A 20,376-nucleotide genomic window follows, 5' to 3' on the forward strand; every position below is an offset into this window, starting at 1 on the left:
GACTACCAAAGCAATTAAGAATGTTTGTATAGTTACCAAAATTTGTACGGTATATCCATATAGTAAGCTTGTTATAACAGTGAGGGATTGTATGGGAATACACATAAATTAAAATAATTATGACTTTTTGCTCGTTACAGCCATGATCTCATTGTTTTTGTGCTCGTTATAACCAAGTTCGACTGCTCAAGGTGCCTCATTTACTTTGCACTTCAACAGTTTATTCCACTTTCCTTTCAGTTATCACAAAGCCATTTAGCTCCCAGTTATAACTTGGTATGCTTGTGATATGCCCCATACTTAAACACTTCTTCATGCATAAATATATATGCAAAATACCTATTCAGTTTGTCAGCAACATGAGCAAGATCATCAACAGTTATACCATCCATATCTAGTGGACTAATGCGATTCATTCCCTTCCTTCTGATGTTTACATGGCAAAGGTAAAGAAAGCCCACACGAGAAGCATGCAAAAGTTCGATAAATTTACCGGTAAAAGTACTTTGCCATAACAGCATTTGTATTGTTGCTCGCTCAGTAAACAGTGGGTGTTATTGGTCAGGAGTAGAAATTGAATTCCATGGGAGATTGAAATCCTCCCGAAGTGGAGGGGGTAACCTGACCTTTTTTCTTTAGAATCACTGGTGGACTAGTTGGATAAATTGTTTATTAAGAAAAAAAAAAAGGCAAAGGTAAAGGAAGCCCACACAAGAAGCACAGCAAACTTCGAAAAAGTTTACTGATGAAACTATGTTACGAACATTTTTTACGACGCCAGAACTTCCAATATGACTCTGTTCATGATTCAATTAGTGATTCTAAAGAAAAAAGGTCAGGTTACCCCCTCTCCACTTCGGAAGGGTTTCAAGCTCCCATGGGATTCCACTTCTACTCCAGATCGATAACACCCACCATCTGTTTACCGATCAAGCAACAATACAAATGCCGTTATGGCAAAGTACTTTTACTGGTAAATTTCATCAAACTTTTGTATGCTTCTCGTATGGGCTTTCTTTACCTTAGCCGTTTACATAAGTAAAGAAATCTTTGCTACGTATCTCTGTATTCATTGCCAAAGACTTCTTCTCATATGCCTTGCCTCCTTTGTGGCTTCATTGCAGTTTATTGATTGTAATTTATACTTGCTGTACGTTTCTGTGAGCCCTGATAATTTATAATAATCACATGCATTTTTCTTTTTGCCACTGGCCTCATCAGGTCATCTGACCTCCATTTAGATCTAAACCTTGAAGAGTATCTCTTATTTCATATGAAAAGTTTTGTATCTTCTACAGTTATTTCCCTGAATGCTTCTCATTTAGAATTTTTAGTTAGTAACATTATTAATTGGGCCCGCTGAAAAGAATTAAAACTAAGGCCTTTGTATTCACCTTTGTGAAAGCAAAATCCCTTCTCTTTATCCTTTACAGTAGTTACACATCTTTAAGTAAATCCCACATCAATACACTATGATTACTGTCACCTAGTGGTTCTTTTAGCTGCAGCTTCTTAATTCATGAAGAGTTTCTGCTAATAATCAGACTGCTTCTATTGGAACATGAAGCAGTCTGGAAAGAAAGGTACTAAGGATTTCAAGGCTTGCTGTGAGTCATCTTGGAACAAGGAAATATGTGGGTTGTGTTAGGATAACTAAGAGTAAGAACAGGTGCATGTGTACTTGTGCAACAATGCTAGGAGCATAGTAAATAAATTTAATGAATTTGAAGGCTAGTCAAGTCATCAAATGCAGACATTGTGGGGAGATCAGAGATGTGATGCACTCAGAAATAAGGGATGCAGAATTTGAATATGGGGCATACATAAAACAGACAGGACATGAAGGGGGTGTATGCTTAGTTAGGAAGCACATAAAATCTGAGGGAGTGCATCCAGTTAATATGGGTAGCCAGCATAATGTTGAGTCATTTTGGTGTGACATAAACACTGGGAAACCTAAAATGAGAGTAGGAATGTGTTATAGGCCTAATGACTCTAATGGGTACGACAAACATTAGTCATTAGTTATCATTGTCATTAGTGCTAACATGCATAACAGTATCACCTTTTGTATCCTTAAAAGATGATAACTGTTCTGCAACTTACATCATTAACTTTTGCCCCTGGTAGACATACCTTTGTCCTGTTCAATCTATCTGTTTTTGCACAGTATATTTCCTGTTTCCCTGACAATAAAATCGCCAACAGTAGCTACCTTTCCACTGATTTCTGCTATTGAGATTGTTGCTGTGTTGTCTGATGCACAAGTGTACCCTCTGCCATTTAGGTGCTCAGCTCAGAGCCTGATGGATCCTCCATTTTAATTCCTCCAAGAGCATCAACCCTGTACTTCAAGCTCTCATAAACACCCATCAGAATGTTGAGTTAATGTTTTATTTCCTCATACTGAGTACATGGTAAAATTCACTCTTACTCTGAGTCACATTTTAAAGCAAATTTTGGAGGCCAAGTAAGAAACAGCTTCAAAAAACACAATAATAACTGTACTGTTAATTTTAAACAAAAAAGGTAACAAAATAATAATAATAATAATTTTTAATTGATAAAACATCTAATAATGATAGTAAATATCAGTTTATTGATATCTGGCTCACTGGTACAAGATATGCTTGCTGAGCAAGAGAAGATGTTCTGTATGGCACATGACCTGAGGGCTAACTTAAGTGGCATTCAATTAATGTCATCTCCTCAGTCACTAGCTTTGTTTCCATATATCCTCATTCCCAATTGTCTACCTACATTCCAAACAAATTAAGATGTTTCAAGTGCTAAAAATATGGTTACTCTCAAACATCATGTAGCAAATCACCTGCTTTTTTTGTGGTTTTAAAAGTAAAGTGCTCAGTGTGGTTTTAACGTTAAGCCTGCATAGCTTTCTAAAGCCAAATGTCAGAATTGTGGAGGGGAACATCCTGCATATTTTATGTATGTTTTCAGTTAAGTGGGGGAAAAAAATTGAAAAATACAAAGCTCAGTTAAACACTCCATATCACGAGGCTAAGAAGCTTGTACAACTAGTTAATAATTCCAAATTCTCGAAAGGCTGCAGGGATGTGTTTTGTCAGAACACAAATGGATATGAGAGCATTATACCATTTGCCCTCCAAAAAACAATTTCATTTGAGTTTGAAACAACTAGGTAAAAAAAACGAAACCACTGCCACTCCTATATCATTACCCTCCTAAGACTTTGCTTCAGTCAATTTAGACTGAGAAGGGAAGACATCAAGTTCAGTGTCCATTTCTTAGAATAAAAAATGGACATACAGGTAAAACAGGTGCAATGATTCAATCCTGGAAATAGAAAACGATATGGACACAAGCTGTTCATACTTCTCCAAGAAAAATAAAAGACAAAATGGAGCGGAGGGGACCCTCTGGATGGACCCTGTGAAAATTAACTTATGGGTTTCTATGATGCTTGTCATAGGTTCAACTGACTATTTGGCCCTAGGTCTGAGATCTCATTAGCAACTTTTATTTGACAGTTACCTTCCCCTAAGAATCCTCTTCCACCATGGAATATCCACTTTCCAGTTCGTGACTTGTCCATTTTGGAATTGGGGAAAAAAGTAATGCACTACATTTTCCCCAATTCAGCAGTTGTATGCTATGCATTGAATTCCCTTTTTATATTTCTTATCCATCTATACAGATAGCTCAGAATCTGAATTTTTAATGGGATCTGCAGCATATTTTCAAGACATGATTATATCTCATAAAATTCCTCTCAGATATAGTATTTATACTTCAGAGTCTCATAGAATAGAACTTGTTCTGATGTTCATACAAATTAAGCAATATAAAATAATTTATGTCCCCATCCTTTTTTTGTGTAGAATATATAAAATTCTGTATTTCTCTCTTAGAATCTAAATTAGAATCTGGATTTGGTGTCAGCGATATTTAAGGAAATGAGTTGGCTGATGATGCAGCCAAATCAATAGAACCACTTGGTGATTTTTTGTGATAACTGATTTCAGTGACTGGATTTGTAATCCTGCTTTCTGAGTTTCATTAGTAAGCCTGGTAAAGCTTTTCATCCTGCTTGTTGATGTTAGGATGGCTCAAGTAGCTCTTACTCTCACCCAAGTCCATTATTTTCTTATATAATAAAGACTCTGAGAGTACCTGAAAGCAATGAACCACCAAGTGCATGTTGTTATTCTAGTCTCTTCCAAAACTATATAGTACTGCTGTAATGGCCATTCTTAGCATTGTTGCCGTTCTCTGTACTCGCTCAAGCAACTCTGCATCCTTGCTAAAATGAGGCCTCCAGACCTGTACGCAGTACTCAAGGCATGGTGTGGCCTGACCATTGCTTTATACAAGGGGATAATCACCTCCTTATCCCTGCTGGCAAAATTCCTATGTATCATTGACAGTGCCCATGACCTGCTCTAGCAGCCTGTCTACGCTGCTTAGAAAACTTCATATCTGGCTGCACAATTACTCCCAGATCTTTTTCATTTTCTACCACCCTAAGTGTAGTACCACACAGTTGGTATGTTTCTCTGTGGTTATTTCTACCCATATGCAGCACTTTGCATTTGCAGTTGCCACTTCTCAGCCCATCTGCCCAACTTTTCTAGATCCTGTTGCAGTAGCACACTGTCATTACTGTCATTAACAACCCTGCCAACCTTTGTATCATCTGCAAACTTGGATATTAAGTCTGATATACCTTCATCAATATCATTGATAATACAAAACAACAGTGGGCCCAACACTGATCCTGGGGGACTCCACTAATAACATTAGTACATGAAGAACTGCATCCATTGATTACCACTCTCTGGCTTCTCCCACTCAACCACCCTTTTATCCATTGTAGCAACTTACCCTTAATACCATACTGCTCCAATTTGTACAGTAGTCTTCCATGCACAACAGTGTCAGAAGCTTTCCTGAAATCTCAGTATATGATATCAAAATTATTTTTTTTCATCCAGTTCCTTTGTAACTACATCATAGTATCCAATCAGATTTGTCAGACAAGACTTTCCCTTAACAAACCCATGCTCTGTTTGAATTATTACTGCAGTCTTGTCAAGGTGGAAGCATTCTTGGCGTCCGCTGAGAACTAAGCTTTGACATGGCCAAGTGTTGATGGAAGATGATCAGTACCAATCAGAAATATTACATTCTCTGTCAGTCGTAGTTACTTTAATTTGTCTATCCTGCATAATCAGGTCTTCAATTTTTTGGCACATACCTTGGATTGCCACATCCATTGTTTGCACCTAGAGGGGTTCATCTCTCTGGATTCTGTATCCCATTTTAAATTGCTTAGACCAAAATTTTATCTGGTATTCAGAAGGTGTAGCATCACCATATACAACTTTTGTGCATTCATGAATAACTTCTGGTCCATTCCCTTTCTTTATCCAAAATTTGTTGATGGCCTGATATGCCTATTTCCTGACATCAGTTTTTTCCATTTGGGTTGGCTACTTTAAATCTCATCTGTTTGTTCATACTTAAATATATATTGAGCTGAACCTGTGCAGATAAGATATAGACATTTGAGTATGATAAAACTACAATTTTTTATATATATATAATGCATATTTATAACAATGTAGATAACTTACTGAGTTCCTCGTCTGCATAGAGAAATGGATTTGGCTAAGTAGCAAGATTTAAGTCAATTTTATCTCTGTTTCTTGATCCCTGTATAATAGTGAATCCTGCATAAAGTGGTGGTCCTGTGTTAGCAGCATTTTTTATTTTATTTTTTGTCCTGTATGAAAATATCTTATAAATGCCCTCCATTAAGACCTGACCTGTTAATGTAAGCAGCAGGTGTTGCAGTCCTCCAAATGTTATTCTCATCTGTATTAAGCTAAGCAAATTTAATTCTGTATGATTTTTAAAAGCTTCACTGTTTTGTTGCCAATTGATGAAATATGTTGAAGTTTAATAGCAAATGCATCAGTACTATTGGTACTAAAAAAATAAACTTTTGAAATTGCCGAGCTTTAAAATGGGGGATTGTTTACAGATAAATCAATTTACAGTACAGTACTCTAAAATGGCAGCAAAGAATGGCTCAACCACATAATCAGAGCATCACATGTACACATAAAATATCAGTAATGAGCCATCATGCTGTTGCCTTTGCCTGTAGGATTTGGTTTTCTATGAACTGCTTAATAGAAAACAAAATCCTTGCTTTTCCTTCTCCTGAAGCCCAAGGAAATATCCATGTCCATTGTGTCAACCTGTCTAAGAAGGAAAACCTTGCCTAAGCCAGAAAAATAGCTCGGTCCCTTGCGATTTTACCATTAACAGGATTTACTGTGTGTCAGTTATTTGAAAAATAGTTTATAATTCTTTTTTATTATTATTATTATTATTATTTTATTATTTTTTTTTTTTGACAATAATTAAAATATAGGAAACATGCTATGAGCCTTACAGTGAAGGAGAGGATTGAAATTATTATGCAAAATATGAAAATGCTGCAGAGTTCCACTTTACTCTAAGAAGTGTTTTGGATATACACTACCCACAATAAAGACCATAAAGCAAATTGTGAAGAAGTTTGATGAATTGGAAACAGTACATAATCTACCAAAACATGCTAGATCTTGTAATCCAATGAAATCTGTAAATACAAGTTTATCATTCTGTATTACCATAAAGTTTGAATGAGGAAGACACAACATAGAAGACTGGAATTTGCCAAATGGTTTATGGCCATAAGTGTTACAAACCCATATATCTTTGATAATGTTTTGTGCACTGATGAAGCCACATTTAAACTAAATGGAACTGTTAATTATCCTAACTGTGTTTATTAATCTTTAACAATACCCATTTATTCTTTAACAAGGATTTAAATGCTTTTGGCTCGAAACTCTGGGCTTATTTGGATAGGAATTGTTCTTGGACAATCCCTATCCAACTGTGATGAGAAAGCTACCTGAGACTGCTAAAAGTCAAAATCATTCCTTTAATGCAGTCCACAGTCAATTTTCAGCACCACTCCTTTATGCAGGATAGAGCACCAGCTCACTACAAAAAAATTGTCTATGAATTCTTAAATGAAAAGATTCTCTGGTTGAAGGATTTGACAGTGGGGTTGAATGGCCACAGTACTCCCTGGATTTAACACCCTGTGATTATGTTTTGTGAGATCCTTAAAGAGCAAAGTATTTACTAATAAGCACAGGTCTCTGCTGGAGCTCCAGCAGTCAATAGTTAGTGAATTTGAAAATATTTCTGAGGAATTGTGCCTTGCTGTGTCTTGCTCTGTGCCCAAAAGACTACAGTTTATACAGTTTTGCAAAATTGAACAGACATATAAACTTTTTTTGTGTGTTTTTTAAGTTTCTGTATGCTAGCATTAATTAAAATATATATTTACAGTATTGTTGTTATTTACAGTTAATGTTTCATTACTTATAGATCACCCTATATAATAAAAAAATTAACACTTTAAATATAGCATAGTAGTTCTTTATTTTCTTAAATGTAAAGTAAAGGTAAGTAGAAAAAATATGTAAAGCTTTAGGTAACTATAGTTGAGGGTAATTTACCTCAGGCCTCGACAGATTTGTTCAAGATCTACTTACCACTGGTAAAAGGTAGTTGCCAGCTTGTTGGCAGACATACTAAAAAAAAGTCTTCTGGAACATTCATTATGCCATAATTTCATGGTGAGGTTCAAATACTCGTGTTTATTTTACTTGTTAATATTAAATTCATACTGTCAAATTCCCAGAGAACCTGACATTAATCAATTGAACCCTGTGATTTTGGATGGAATGTTGTTAATTAAACTCCGTGAAGATTAAAAACTTCTAAATATCTATATGTAATTAGCTTTTATCTATATGTTAAATTAATTGTAAATGATATATTACCATCATACTAATAAAGCAACATAAATTGTAAAAGCACAAGAGATAAATTACTGGTAACTCCCTGAGTTACAGACACCTGACTTGTAACCATTAGGTGTGTGAAACCAAAGTTCCCTAAGATAAGCAGTATAATTTTTTCACTTTTTCCCTGAAAGAAGGGTAACATTTGCTGTATTGATGTTGAATAAGAAACTAATTGCAAAATGTGAGTACTTTCTTATCCAATATTGATATAGCAAATCCCCAGGCAATTTTAATTTTCAACCTGCTAATTTAATAGTTACATAGTTACATAATTTTAATTTTCAAGCTGCTAATTTAAGGTTTCAAAAGACAAGTATGCTTGAGTGGGCTATTATTCTTTGTAATATTCCTTCAGCCAGTAAGATTAATTTCTTAAAGTAATGTTTAGCTTTCGTACTAACAATCTATCATACTGTATTTTAGCTGAAAGTCATGCCGATGCAGACTTTACCAGTTGTAAAATAAAGAACTGGCAGTTCATCATCACAGCTACTAGACTGACTTATAAAATACTAGTTACCAATAAATACTAGTTAGATTTCTTGGTCATCGGGGTGACTATGTTTTCCAAGCCCCATTCACGACACAGACCATACCCCATGGTTTTAGACTAAAGGAGTTCAAGCATGCTAGTATATGCCATGTTTATTTGAAATCAATAGTTACATAGGCTTCTGTGTTAGAAATTATCAAATGCTGAAATGTCTGTTTGCTGCAACAGTTGGCACCTCCGTAGCCAGGTGGGCAGGAGCAGCAGTGCATAGCACACACTTCTTGATTAGACCAGGGTTCGAGCCCGTGACTACCGAATACGGAGGATGCGGAAAGGTCAGGGAATGACCACCGCATATCTCTGGAGCAATATGGCCTTAGTTGCTAATACTCCTAAAAGAAGAAATAACAACATTTTTCCAAGAAACATCTATAAGATTAGAAAATTACATGATTAAAAAATAAATAAATAATAAATAAACATTAGCTTTTTTAGTTTTGTTTTTGACGTGGCAGAATTTTGTAACGATAAACAGCCTTAACAGTTTTTTGCACTTTTATATTTTAGTTTTTATAATTGGAGTTGATTCCTAAATCAAAAAAGGTTTCTTGAATAATTCAAGATTGCTTATAAGATTAGAAAACTAAATGATCGAAAAATTAAAGGGAAGGGGGGAGCACTTATCACCAAAATTTGAAAAGCAGTAGTTCATATTTTGATAAACATGAACTTCTGTTTAACTTTATTTTGGCAGTGCTTTGTAGTGATAAGCAGCCTCAACTGCTTTAGCACTTTGATATTTTAGTTTTTGAAGTTGTGTTCCTAATCCAAACATCTGTTAAACCAATAAAGTTAATGAGAAATCTGAAAGACAAAACAATTACCCTTTCCTCTTTATATATATATATTTACTTTTTCTTTCACTTTCACTAGGAAAGAAACTCAGGATTTGTTCGTATGGCATGTTCTCCTTTTACTCTTGCCCCCCTGAAAGACAAACAGACTGAACTGGGTGAAATGTTTGGAGACAGAAGAGAAAAGTCCAGCATCCTCTATTGTACATATTGCCTAACCGAGGACCAAAGATGGCTGCTGGCCAGCTGTACAAATGATAAAGGAGATTTGTTGGAGACATGCTGTATAAATGTTGAAATACCAAACAGGTGAATTTATGAACAATTTAAATTATCTTTTCCCTCCTTTTTTATTCTTATTTTTAACTTTTATTATTCAGTTCTCCCTCTCTCTCTCTCTCTCTCTCTCTCTCTCTCTCTCTCTCTCATTATTGAAAATACAGTTTAATGTGGATATTTTATTTAGTACTATATAGAGTTTTCAAGTTGTGTCATAAGTTTTCTGTACAAATACAGTGGGTTTACCATTTTCACTCATATCTGGATTCAAACTCTGCTGGGATTTTTAAAACGCCTTCAATAAGAGCTGTGATTGGCTGATCTCAAAACTTCAGATGCTAGATAAATCTGTATCTGTTCATGTTTTGGTGGTACCTATATAGGGGAACATCACTGTGCATCATGTGAGATAAGAGAAAGTTGTGGACACCTTTGTTGCATTTGTTATGTTAGTGATAAAGCCAGAACAAGAATGAGGGGGAGGGGAAGTGACAGGAAATACATTTGTGAACCACACAACTACATTACCATTAGAAAGTGTGGCCTTAAAATGATGAGGTGAACACAAAAAATAAACGATTTTACATATTCTTGGATCATTTAAGCAATAATTATAAATGAATGTCTTTGTTGCTTGCCTTATGTACTATAGAATAAAAGTGTGGATTCTAAAGGTTTGCTGTACCAGCTTTACAAACTACAAGGTTGGAAAACCTACCCATATCATTAGTCCATCTCCTCTGATAATCTATCTAACATTTAAATTTATTCATTCAAGCTACTAACTTCCACAACCATATGGGAATTTGTTCTCATAATCAATTACTATCTGGATGATAGTAATTGATTATATTACACTGAACAACAAATTTTGCCTCATATCTTGTTACGGGCATGAAAATAAGTTTACTTTATAGATTTTGGGGTGCTAAACACTGAAATAGTGCTTAAAATGGCAGATCAGCTCTTGTTTTCGAAAAAAGAAGTTTTTTCTATTTATACAAGGTATTTTTATTTATATGGTAGTAAAATGTAACTACGAACATACCTGTTTCAAACACAGGCCCTTTTCACTTGTATTCAGCTTCAGGAGCATCCCTTTTCACCATCCAACAATAGTCAACTAATATGACAGCACTCCATTTGCTTTTGTATCTTTGTTCCATCACTGCAATGCCTTGATGGAAGTTCCCACCATATTTGTCGCTGACAGCACCATAGTTTGGCAGGAAGAAATCCAGGTGTGATGCATGAAATGCATCTTCAATGATATGTTGTACCCCAGATTTTCATAAGAAGAAGTGTTTGGGGTTTAATGGCATCAAGGGTTTTCCCCATCTCTGTGTTGTGCATTCTGTTTGTAGCACAGAACTCTGTGGAAGTCAGAGATTTTACAAAAGTGTAGAGGGTATTGTTCTGTTGTGTAATGTCAAGGTAAGTTGTTTCTCTGACCTTTTAGCTGTCGGACCCCCTGGTGGGGACCCCCCCCCCCCGTTGCCCACACTTTTTCCCGAGGAGGCAGGTCAGACAACCCAGTAGATTATTTGAGTACTCTGGCAGGCTAATCCACCTAGTTTCCGAGGATTTCAGTGGCAAGAGCCCGTGTGATTTAAAAAAAAAAAATTTTGGTAAACGCTAGAGGTTAGATTAGGCCAAACTGGTTTAATGAGAGTGGGGTTAAATTTGGATGCAAGTTAGTAATTTAGCTATGTTAAATTAGGGGCATACACTGTCAGTCTAGTTAGAGTGGGGGGGAGACAGATAGAAGTACAGGGACAATAGAGTAGGCATCCCCGAGGCAGTCAATGGGGATGAGACCCACCAGGTGAGATAGGGGGAAGGGAAGGGAGGGAACATGAACCCATCCCCCTTGTCAAGGGGAATGGGGTGAATAGAGAGCCGGGCAATGGTGCCCAGTTCAGATCACCTTAAGGTGCTGCAGGTCAGCACTGCATTTTCAAAGCATTGTCAGGCCAAAGCATTCCCCCCCTCTACTTTACTAGGAGAAGATCCTTCACTGTTAGAGTTTCTTTCATCAATCTAAAAAAAAAAAGGTCCAGGTCACTAGTTGGCATTCTCATATTTCCTGTTCCTAGAATATGAGTTCAAAGTCAGTAGTCAATCCAGTAATGTCAGGTCCATCAACTATATTTTGTCTTCAGAATTCTGTCCAGTCAGGCAAGTCATGGCCTTGTTTTGTGTCCTTAACAGAAATATCAGGATTTGTCTTCTTATTTGTTAGGTGGATTGACATTGCAAACTCTTTGTAGATTACAGTGGTGGCTGTATGAGTTTATATCCCATGAAGTATGAGATATCAGTTAGTTTTGTTGTTATCCTGGTATTTTCATTTCTTTCTCTGGTTTACTGGGTTTGCATGTCATAGTTACTGGGTTTGCATGTCATGTGTTGGTGTTTTTCTGTGATCAACACCCGAAGTATTGTTACCTCTAACAGTGAAGGATCTTCTCCTAGTAAAGAGTTTCTGTGCAAAGTCAGAGAAGGCCTGGTATTCCTCTTCGGTCTAAGTAAACCTCAGCTGCCAACCAAGTTGGTCTTGCTCTTTGGAATGCCTTTTGTTTTATATGGACATTGTTCCTCATTCTTTGTAACTCCATGTTCCACCATGGCACAGCCCTGAGTGATGACTTTTTCCTTGTCATTGTAGTATTGCAAACTTGAGTGATAAGCTGTGTGACTTGTTTTTGGAGGCAGTTAGGATCCTGCTCCTGTATAAGCTGTGGCAGTTGTTGGTCTACGGTTTCAATTAGAGTACACCTCCCAGTTGACCCTGTCTATTTCATATCTGTATTGCATTATCCTGTTGATTGGTTGTCTGTTCAGATAAGGGCTTCCCCAGAGTCGATTCGTGACTGGTATTGACTCTTGGCTTTGGCATAGCTTGGGCACTTGCTGTCTCTTATGGAATGGGCTGCATCCATCTTGAAGCTCTTGCACTTTACACAGATAGGGACATTGGCTTTGTTCAGGAAATTGTTAAAGTTGTGGCCCTTCTCTAAACAGTGACCACAAGTTTAGATGGTTTGAGCACAAGTGTGCGAGGTATGCCTAAACCTGTAACACTTGGTGACAACCATGTGCTGGCTAAAGCGGTGGCTGCCCCAGATGATGTAGATCCTTGTTTGGTGGGAGAGGACTTGCCAAACTGAGGTGTCGAGCTGCATGATCCAGTTTTGTCCACTGCTGTCTTTTGGTTTCATTGAGTATTTAAGCATGATGAGACTATGCATATCTTGTTCAGGAAAGTGTGACTGAAGACTCCTGTGATATAGCTCTTCCATGAGATGTTGTGGGATCAAATCTTTGCTTAAGTCGAAAATAATAATTGAAGGCCCTGTTTTCTTGGGCAACTCTTCCTTGAAACCCGTGGATGCTATCTTTGAGTTTGTCATGATCTCATTGGTTTCTTCTTTAGTCTCAGTTTCTATGACTATTCCTGTGTTACTTGTTTTCTGCCGACCGGGCTAGCCGGGTGGGTAAAGTGCCTGCCTGGCAACCCAAAGGTCGTGGGTTCGATTCCCGCCTTGGGCTTGGATCAAAGTACTACAAAAACCTTGGGAGGTGCATTATGGCCACAGAAGCCTATGCGCCAACAACTACCAAAAAAAAAAAAAAAAAAACTTGTTTTCTAATAGCTTTTATCCGCATAGTTTTTAAGTCCTCTTTTAATTCGGTCATTACTTGTGTCTTAATTTGTTCACTAGTCTGGTTCTCTTCCCCATTTAATGGTCTCAGTACCACCAGGTTTGGTTGTTTCATCAATGTCTTTTTTCTTTGTTGAAAATTTAAAGTATTGATTCACTTACTTAAAAGTGTGCAACAATTATTTTATCATCAGGCTGGGGGGGGGGGGATCATTTGTTATGTTATTCTGATGGCTCTGTCTAGTGTAGAATTTGCTTGCTCTGATATTTATTGTGTTGTCCAGTTTAGTACACCACTCTTACAGCCAGGAAATTTCAGTAAATTAATTAATAAATAAATACAATACTATACAATACAATACAAACTGTAAAATCTGTCAGTCTTGGACCCAGACCATTGCTGGAATTCAGTATGAAACCTTATTGACAGTTATACTGCTTGTCTATATCATATTGACCCCAGAGGCTTGCATCTGGTGAGTATGGGCTTGGCACACCCGGGGTTCAGAGCTGGATATCATCATTCTTCTCTTTCTTGGTGATTCCCTTTTACTTCTGGCTGTTGCTTTTTCTCTCTTTCTCTCAGGGTAATTCAGAAATATTATTATTGTTATTTTATTATTTTATTTTTTTTTTGGCTGATACAGCATAAGCCTCAGGCTTCCTTGCACTATATGGCTAATAATAATAATAATAATAATAATAATAATAAAAATAATATGCCAACATAATATATTAGTATGCTGCATTTTGCTTTAGCAGTAATGCAACCCCATACTGTATATAGAAAATAAAGTTCAATGTATGTAACAAACAAACAGTACATCAAGCAGTAGCTTACTTGCATCATTTGAATTGGATATTCTAATATTAACTTTACTTATTCTAATAATACTGTAAGAAAGAGAGGGGAAAAAATTGGCAATGCTATTATGTTGTTATATATGTGGAAAAATTGCTTCTAAGTGGTAACTTGGAAGATTGCTGCTGTAAACACATATAGTATAACATATGTATTGTTTAATAACATGTTATTTTATACCATGCTTTTAATACCATGTTATTTTTTACCAAGTTTTTAATATCATGTTATTAACATATCAATATGGTAATTTTTCTGGAAAAATTAACATATCAGTGTGTCATATTCATTTATAAGATTGTGTGATGACAAGTACTTAGACAGAATGGACAAATTTATACACAATTTGTTCATTAACAATATATCACTACCTGTCTACAGCACTTGGCTCATAGTCATACTAGTGTCCTTTCTTAGGTTTTGAATTTTAATTTCCCTTTCATTAATATATATGGATAACTGAAAATAAGATTATTCTTTTATCTCTATAATGATTTCAGGATGCTGCAGTATAGGCTGTTAAATCACTTGCTGTAAGTCTGACTAGTGAAATGTTTGTCTGGGTCAATTCCAATCAAAATTGTGTATTAGTATTTTTGTGGACTTTAACACTTTTTTTTTACTGCTCATAGTTTAGACAAAGTAAGATGCTATTGTTTATGTTACCCTTTCCTAATAAAATAGATATGTTGATTTGTAGATTATTCTCCCCCCCCCCTGTCATTGTTAATGCATATTTCAATTAATTTTATTTATTATTTTTTTAATTTTGAGGACCCGGAGGAAGAAGGCATCTGCGAGAAAAGTTGGTCTCCATAGGTTGCTAGACTTCATCTTAGAAGTTCTTTCTAAATCTACACAAGCATGGCGTCTTGTAGTTGGTAGATTAGGAAGATTGGGCCATGGTGAGTTAAGAGACTGGGCATCTTTATTGGGTCGAAAATCATTGCTTCGCTATAGTCGACAGTTAAGAGAGCTTTGTAGACAGTGTTCTGTTCTGAGTTCCCCAGATACACCTGCCATTCTGTCTGCCTGCCTGGTATCTCTGGAACCTGATTCTGCCCTCCGTATTATGGCAGATCAGTATACTCCTGATGATCATTTCACTAGTAGTTGCAACTCATGTGATCTTAGTACACCAGAAGATGCTTCATGTACCCATATATTAGTCTTCCCCACCTCTGCTACTTCTCAGGTAAGGAAAAGAAAGTAATTTTAAAAATAATATGTGCTACTACTCTGCCTCTTATTTGTATTAAACATAAATCTAAATTTTAATATAGATTGTGTGTGTGCATGCGCACATATATTCCATTAATAACTAAATTATTATTATTTGTTATTTAATTTTCTTTGTACAAGAGATATTTGAAAAGTCTCTGGCCTACTATTTTTATTTTCAAATAATATTTTATTTGAAAATAAACATGATAATATTAACTTGTAAGCATTTATTATGCATTTAACCTAATTTTTAAAGTAATATCCTAATTGTTTTCAGTCATCCATTAAGGAAGAACCACACAGATAATTATCCATCACACAGAAAATCAAGAAATAGGTGAATCAAGAATTCAAAAGGTGGCTTAAGACTCACCAAAGATGAACCAGGGTCTGGATGACTAAGTTGACTAGAACAACCACAGAATATGGCAATGTAGTTCATGACCTGATTTTGAAACATTTTTTGCTTGGGTTACAATACAAAGAAGACACTAAACATGTTCTGTGAATAAGTTAAGTCATATTGACCACAAGGGAATTAACGCAAAAAAAATTTATCCATTTCTAAATTGCTTCATTCTTCTTACATTATTCAGAAAAATAGATACCAAAAGATTTGAACAAACCAGAAAATACAGAGGGTGATTTGTGCAAAAATCACTTATAAATTTGTCCAGGATTCAAACTGGCTTGTTTACTATTTGATGACTGTGGATGAAACTGAGATTCATTACTGTAATCCAGAGATCAAACATCAGCCCATCAAATAGCATCATGAAGGATCTACTCATAAGAAATTTTGATGGATGCCATCAGCTACCAAATTGATGGCATCAGTTTTTGTAGAACAAAGAAGGGGTGGTATTCATGGTGAATATTATTCTTCCATGCTACTGAAATTTCATGAGCAATTAAAGGTCAGACATAATAGGAAGCTCCCCAACGTTGCTTCCTGTCCCCAAAGCTCAGATAACCATAAAGACAATCAATTTAGGTTATGAATTGTTATCACACCCACCTTCTTCCTCAGATATGGTCCCTTTGGAGTAATACCACTTGCCTGTACTGAAAAATATTTGGAAAGATGAAATTTTGGGACAAATAGTGATGTTATTCATACATTTGAGCATGGTTAAAATTTCAAGATAGTGAGTTCTACCTAGGACATCTATAAAAGATGAAGGAATGTGCATCAGTTATATTGCCCTTTAGGTGACTTTTATGTTTAATAAAAATAATAAATAAATATTCTGTTTATACTCCAGGACAAACATCGGATCAGAGAAGTTCACAAGATGAAAGAATACAAGAAGCAGCACACTATATTTATTAATTACGATTACTCAAGGCATGTGTACTTCTGCACTCTTTTGTTTGACCACTCAGCTGTATCCACCTTATGTTTAATAAAAATTGGTTCATTTCTTAGATTGCTTCAACCTTCCTATATTAGCCAGAAATTTATAAATACCCCTTGTGTGTACATTAATATAAATGGTATAATCCTTTTGAGATAATAAAAAAAAAAAAAAAAAAAAAAAAAAAGTTAGATATAATTTCAGTTATTCATAGTTTTATAATTTTAATACTTAATGAATACTGACTGACGTATGACACTGTTTGTCTTTATTATTTATTGAAAGTAAAGGACAGTGCATTTCACAAGGTGAACGGATACAATCTAACCTGCAATTTCAGGTAGTATTTATAAAAGACACAGCACTATACCGAAGGTGCCTCCATAGCCAGGTGGGAAGGAGCAGCAGTGTGTAGCACACGCTTCTTGATTAGACCGGGGTTCGAGCCCGTCACCACCAAATACGGAGGATGCGGAAAGGTCAGGGAATGACCACCGCATTCCCGGAGCAATATGGCCTTAGTTGCTAATGCTCCTAATAACAAACAAACTATACCGAAGAAATAAAATTTATTCCAAGCGGTTTACAACTCATCTCTTTTCCTTCCTGTTATAGAATATTCTCATTTTACATTTCTGGACATGTGATAGATAATTTGTATTCTGAGATTATATTACCCTCTCAGCTAGCACATCCTGCCTTGACGAACGAACTTTTATAGTCTTTTATACTCTGACCAAGTTAGTCATTCTTAGGTGAAGGTTACTTGAACTGTCCTCCAGTAACTCTTGTTTTTCATTGCATATTACTTACAATTTGTGGATATGGTATACTGACACTGTTGATTAAGTTGCTTCACTGCTTGTTCTGCACAAATTACTCCAATTCAAGTTTATATTTCACAAGCCATAAATAGTAGAACAAGTTCATACTTTCATTTATTTGAAATTTCACTCTGTGTGGGTGTCATGATGAACTAAATTTGAATTATGAGATATCTTAAAATGATCAGCTAAAAATGAAATTGTAAAACAATGATTAACAACAGTAAGAGGTTGGGCAAGACAAAAGCTAAGGAAGTATCGATTAGTGATAAATCTTAATTATACAAGTGCACCCGTCAGTTCCTGTTGCATACTCTGTTCACATTAAAGAAGACTATGGAAATGCGAAGCATTTGTCAAAGAGAAGATAAAAGTATGACCAGTATAAATAGGATGTCCGTGGTAACTTTAAGGTGCTGAAGTTCCTTTTGGGTTTGCAAGATGGTTTCACTGTTGTTTTTTTTTTTGCTTTTTCTGTCTCTGGGATAGATAAGTATCTACAGGAAAACAAAATGGTCTGCTAGAATTAAATTCCAGTCTAGTGCGAACAGTGCAATAAATAATTCCTTGGTTCCAAGAAATAAACTGGTTTCCACCACTCCATGTAAAGCTAGGACTAGTCAGGCAGTTTGTTAAGCACTAGATCCTCAAGTTGAGGCCAGGCATACACAACCTCTTTCCAAAATTGTCTGATGCAAAAGTGAAAGAAAGTTTATTTACTAGTCCACAAGTCGAGCAGATGTTGACTTCACAAGAACTGGAAGACAAATGACTGATGCTGAGTCTGAATCGCCTAGAAACCATCTTGCTTGTAGTGAATTGCTTTCTTAGTAACATTAAGAGTCAAAATTAGAAAGAATCACTTGACAGGTTCACCTCAGGTTGTGGAAAAATGGGATGCAGAATGTCAGTCAGGGATCTGTTTTTTCAGACAAATTCTGGGCAATTTTAGTGAAGAGCATGGGGAGAGGTTCCACCGGGACATAGTAATTGAAGAAGAGATACCAAGGAAAGTGGATGAAATTATGATGAATGATGTATCTAGCTCTTGGTTCAGGATGAGCACACTAACCACAAAAAGACAAGGAAATTTGATTTTGGCAGGGTTGCCAAAATCAGTAAAATGGCTATGCTCTGATGATATCTTAATAGAAACGGAAACCGAAAAGCACTCAGAACAGCTTTAAGCCACCTCTATTGGGGGGATTCCGATTATGGTTATCCCTTATAAGACACCAAATTCATCTCTCATGATCTCCGAGTGGGATCTTATGAAAGTGACAGAGGAAGAAATCTGTTCTGAACTTAAGCCACAAGGAGTGACAGGTGTAAAGGGAATTTCGTATGTAGGGATAGGAATCTAGTACCTATAGAAATACCTCTAGTACCTAAATACATTCGACAGTGCATCGTCCAAATATGATCTACGTGTTATGGATTTAGTCATCAGCTCTCAACTCTCAAATCTAGAACGCCACTTTGAACTTGAATAGTGCTTGCTGTATAATGAGTGTCCTATTTAATATCCTATCTAAATCGGGCTTCACAAATTCCCTTCAAAGTGGAGAGCGAATTATATTCGGGTCTTGACATCACTCTCTGGAAACATCTCATTTTAATGCGTAAAATCACAACTCCCAGCCAGATCAAGGCCCATCAACTATATGTCCAAGATGTCAATAGCATCTTCAAGTGCTCCAGGTGAAAAAGAGAAATGAATTATATAATCTTGATTCAAATTCACGTATGTTCTCTGCCAATGTCATCAATTCTATATAACTCCCTTCAGACTGATTTCCATAAGTTTTGTATGGACTAAAGCCACAGAACAAAATTGTTATGTAAATTCATAGTTACCATGCTTTTGCCAATATTAAATATTTTAGTATTATATGTGTGAACTACTTTAACTATTTTTGTCCATAAAACTTTGTTTGTATGCTAATATGTACTTCATTAGAACTGCTGTCTAGAATTCTAAGGCAAGATTATGGTCTCAAACAGAATAAATAATTAAAATAAGATCAACTGGATATATCTACTTTGTGCCAATACATTTTTTCATTATCTACAAGCACACTAGTACTATGCTGCAAGAGCCCAAGCTCATCCATGCTATGGTTACCCCTCATAACACACTAAATTCATCTCGTGTGATCTCTGAGTGGGATCTTATGGAAGTGACAGAGGAAGAAATCTGTTCTGAACTTAAGCCACAAGGAGTGACAGCTGTAAAGAGAATTTCGAATGTAGGGATAGGAATCTAGTACCTATAAAAACCTGATCCTTACCTTTAATGTGCCAATATCTCCTAATGAGATTAAAACTGAGTGCCTGCACTGCACGGTAAGGCCACACGTACAAACTCCTTAAGATGCTTCGAGCATCAAAAATGCAGACTCTCGCAATTGACCTGTTGTTCCCTTGCATGCACTCGATGTGGTGCAAAGGAACACAAAATCATGGGATGTTCAGCTACGAAACCTGTATAGAGAACACCCTGTGTACTCAAGAGCATGCCAGTGGTGGAAGGAGGAAAAAGAGATAAGAGACTCAAAGCAGAGCTGAACATATATTGTCAAGAGGCAAGAAAAGCACTGAAACCAGTAAACAGCAATAAGCCAACGTATGCTCAGAAAGTAGCAACAAAGCAACCAATTGGGACACAAACTGATGAGTCTTTCACCAAGTGAGTCACTCACTCTGTTGCACACTATTTATTGAGCTCAAAAACCACCCAAAAAACACAGTCAGCTGCCACTCCAATATCAGTACCTCTTAGTGCTCCCCCACTACCAAAACCAAGTGGGAAAGAAAAACCAAAATTACCAGAAGAGCCACCCATAACAAAAGAACAGATGGATGTTTTCAGCAGTGATTATTCATGCATTAAGAATTTAC

At 36.2% G+C, this 20,376-nt stretch overlaps 1 protein-coding gene across 1 annotated transcript in view; it reads left to right on the top strand.

Moving 5' to 3' along the window:
- The window catches only part of skd (mediator complex subunit skuld), a 505,637-nt gene that overhangs the window by 410,980 nt on the left and 74,281 nt on the right, over positions 1-20,376 (top strand). The window contains exons 22-23 of the mRNA XM_090376037.1: positions 9,343-9,572; positions 14,844-15,264. Of these exons, the coding sequence (XP_090232163.1) occupies positions 9,343-9,572; positions 14,844-15,264 (651 nt within the window). The remainder of the gene's footprint in view (positions 1-9,342; positions 9,573-14,843; positions 15,265-20,376) is intronic.

Source organism: Mastigoproctus giganteus, chromosome 1 (genome assembly GCF_048544385.1).
Source record: "Mastigoproctus giganteus isolate SK-2022 chromosome 1, ASM4854438v1, whole genome shotgun sequence".
Taxonomy (NCBI): domain Eukaryota; kingdom Metazoa; phylum Arthropoda; class Arachnida; order Uropygi; family Thelyphonidae; genus Mastigoproctus; species Mastigoproctus giganteus.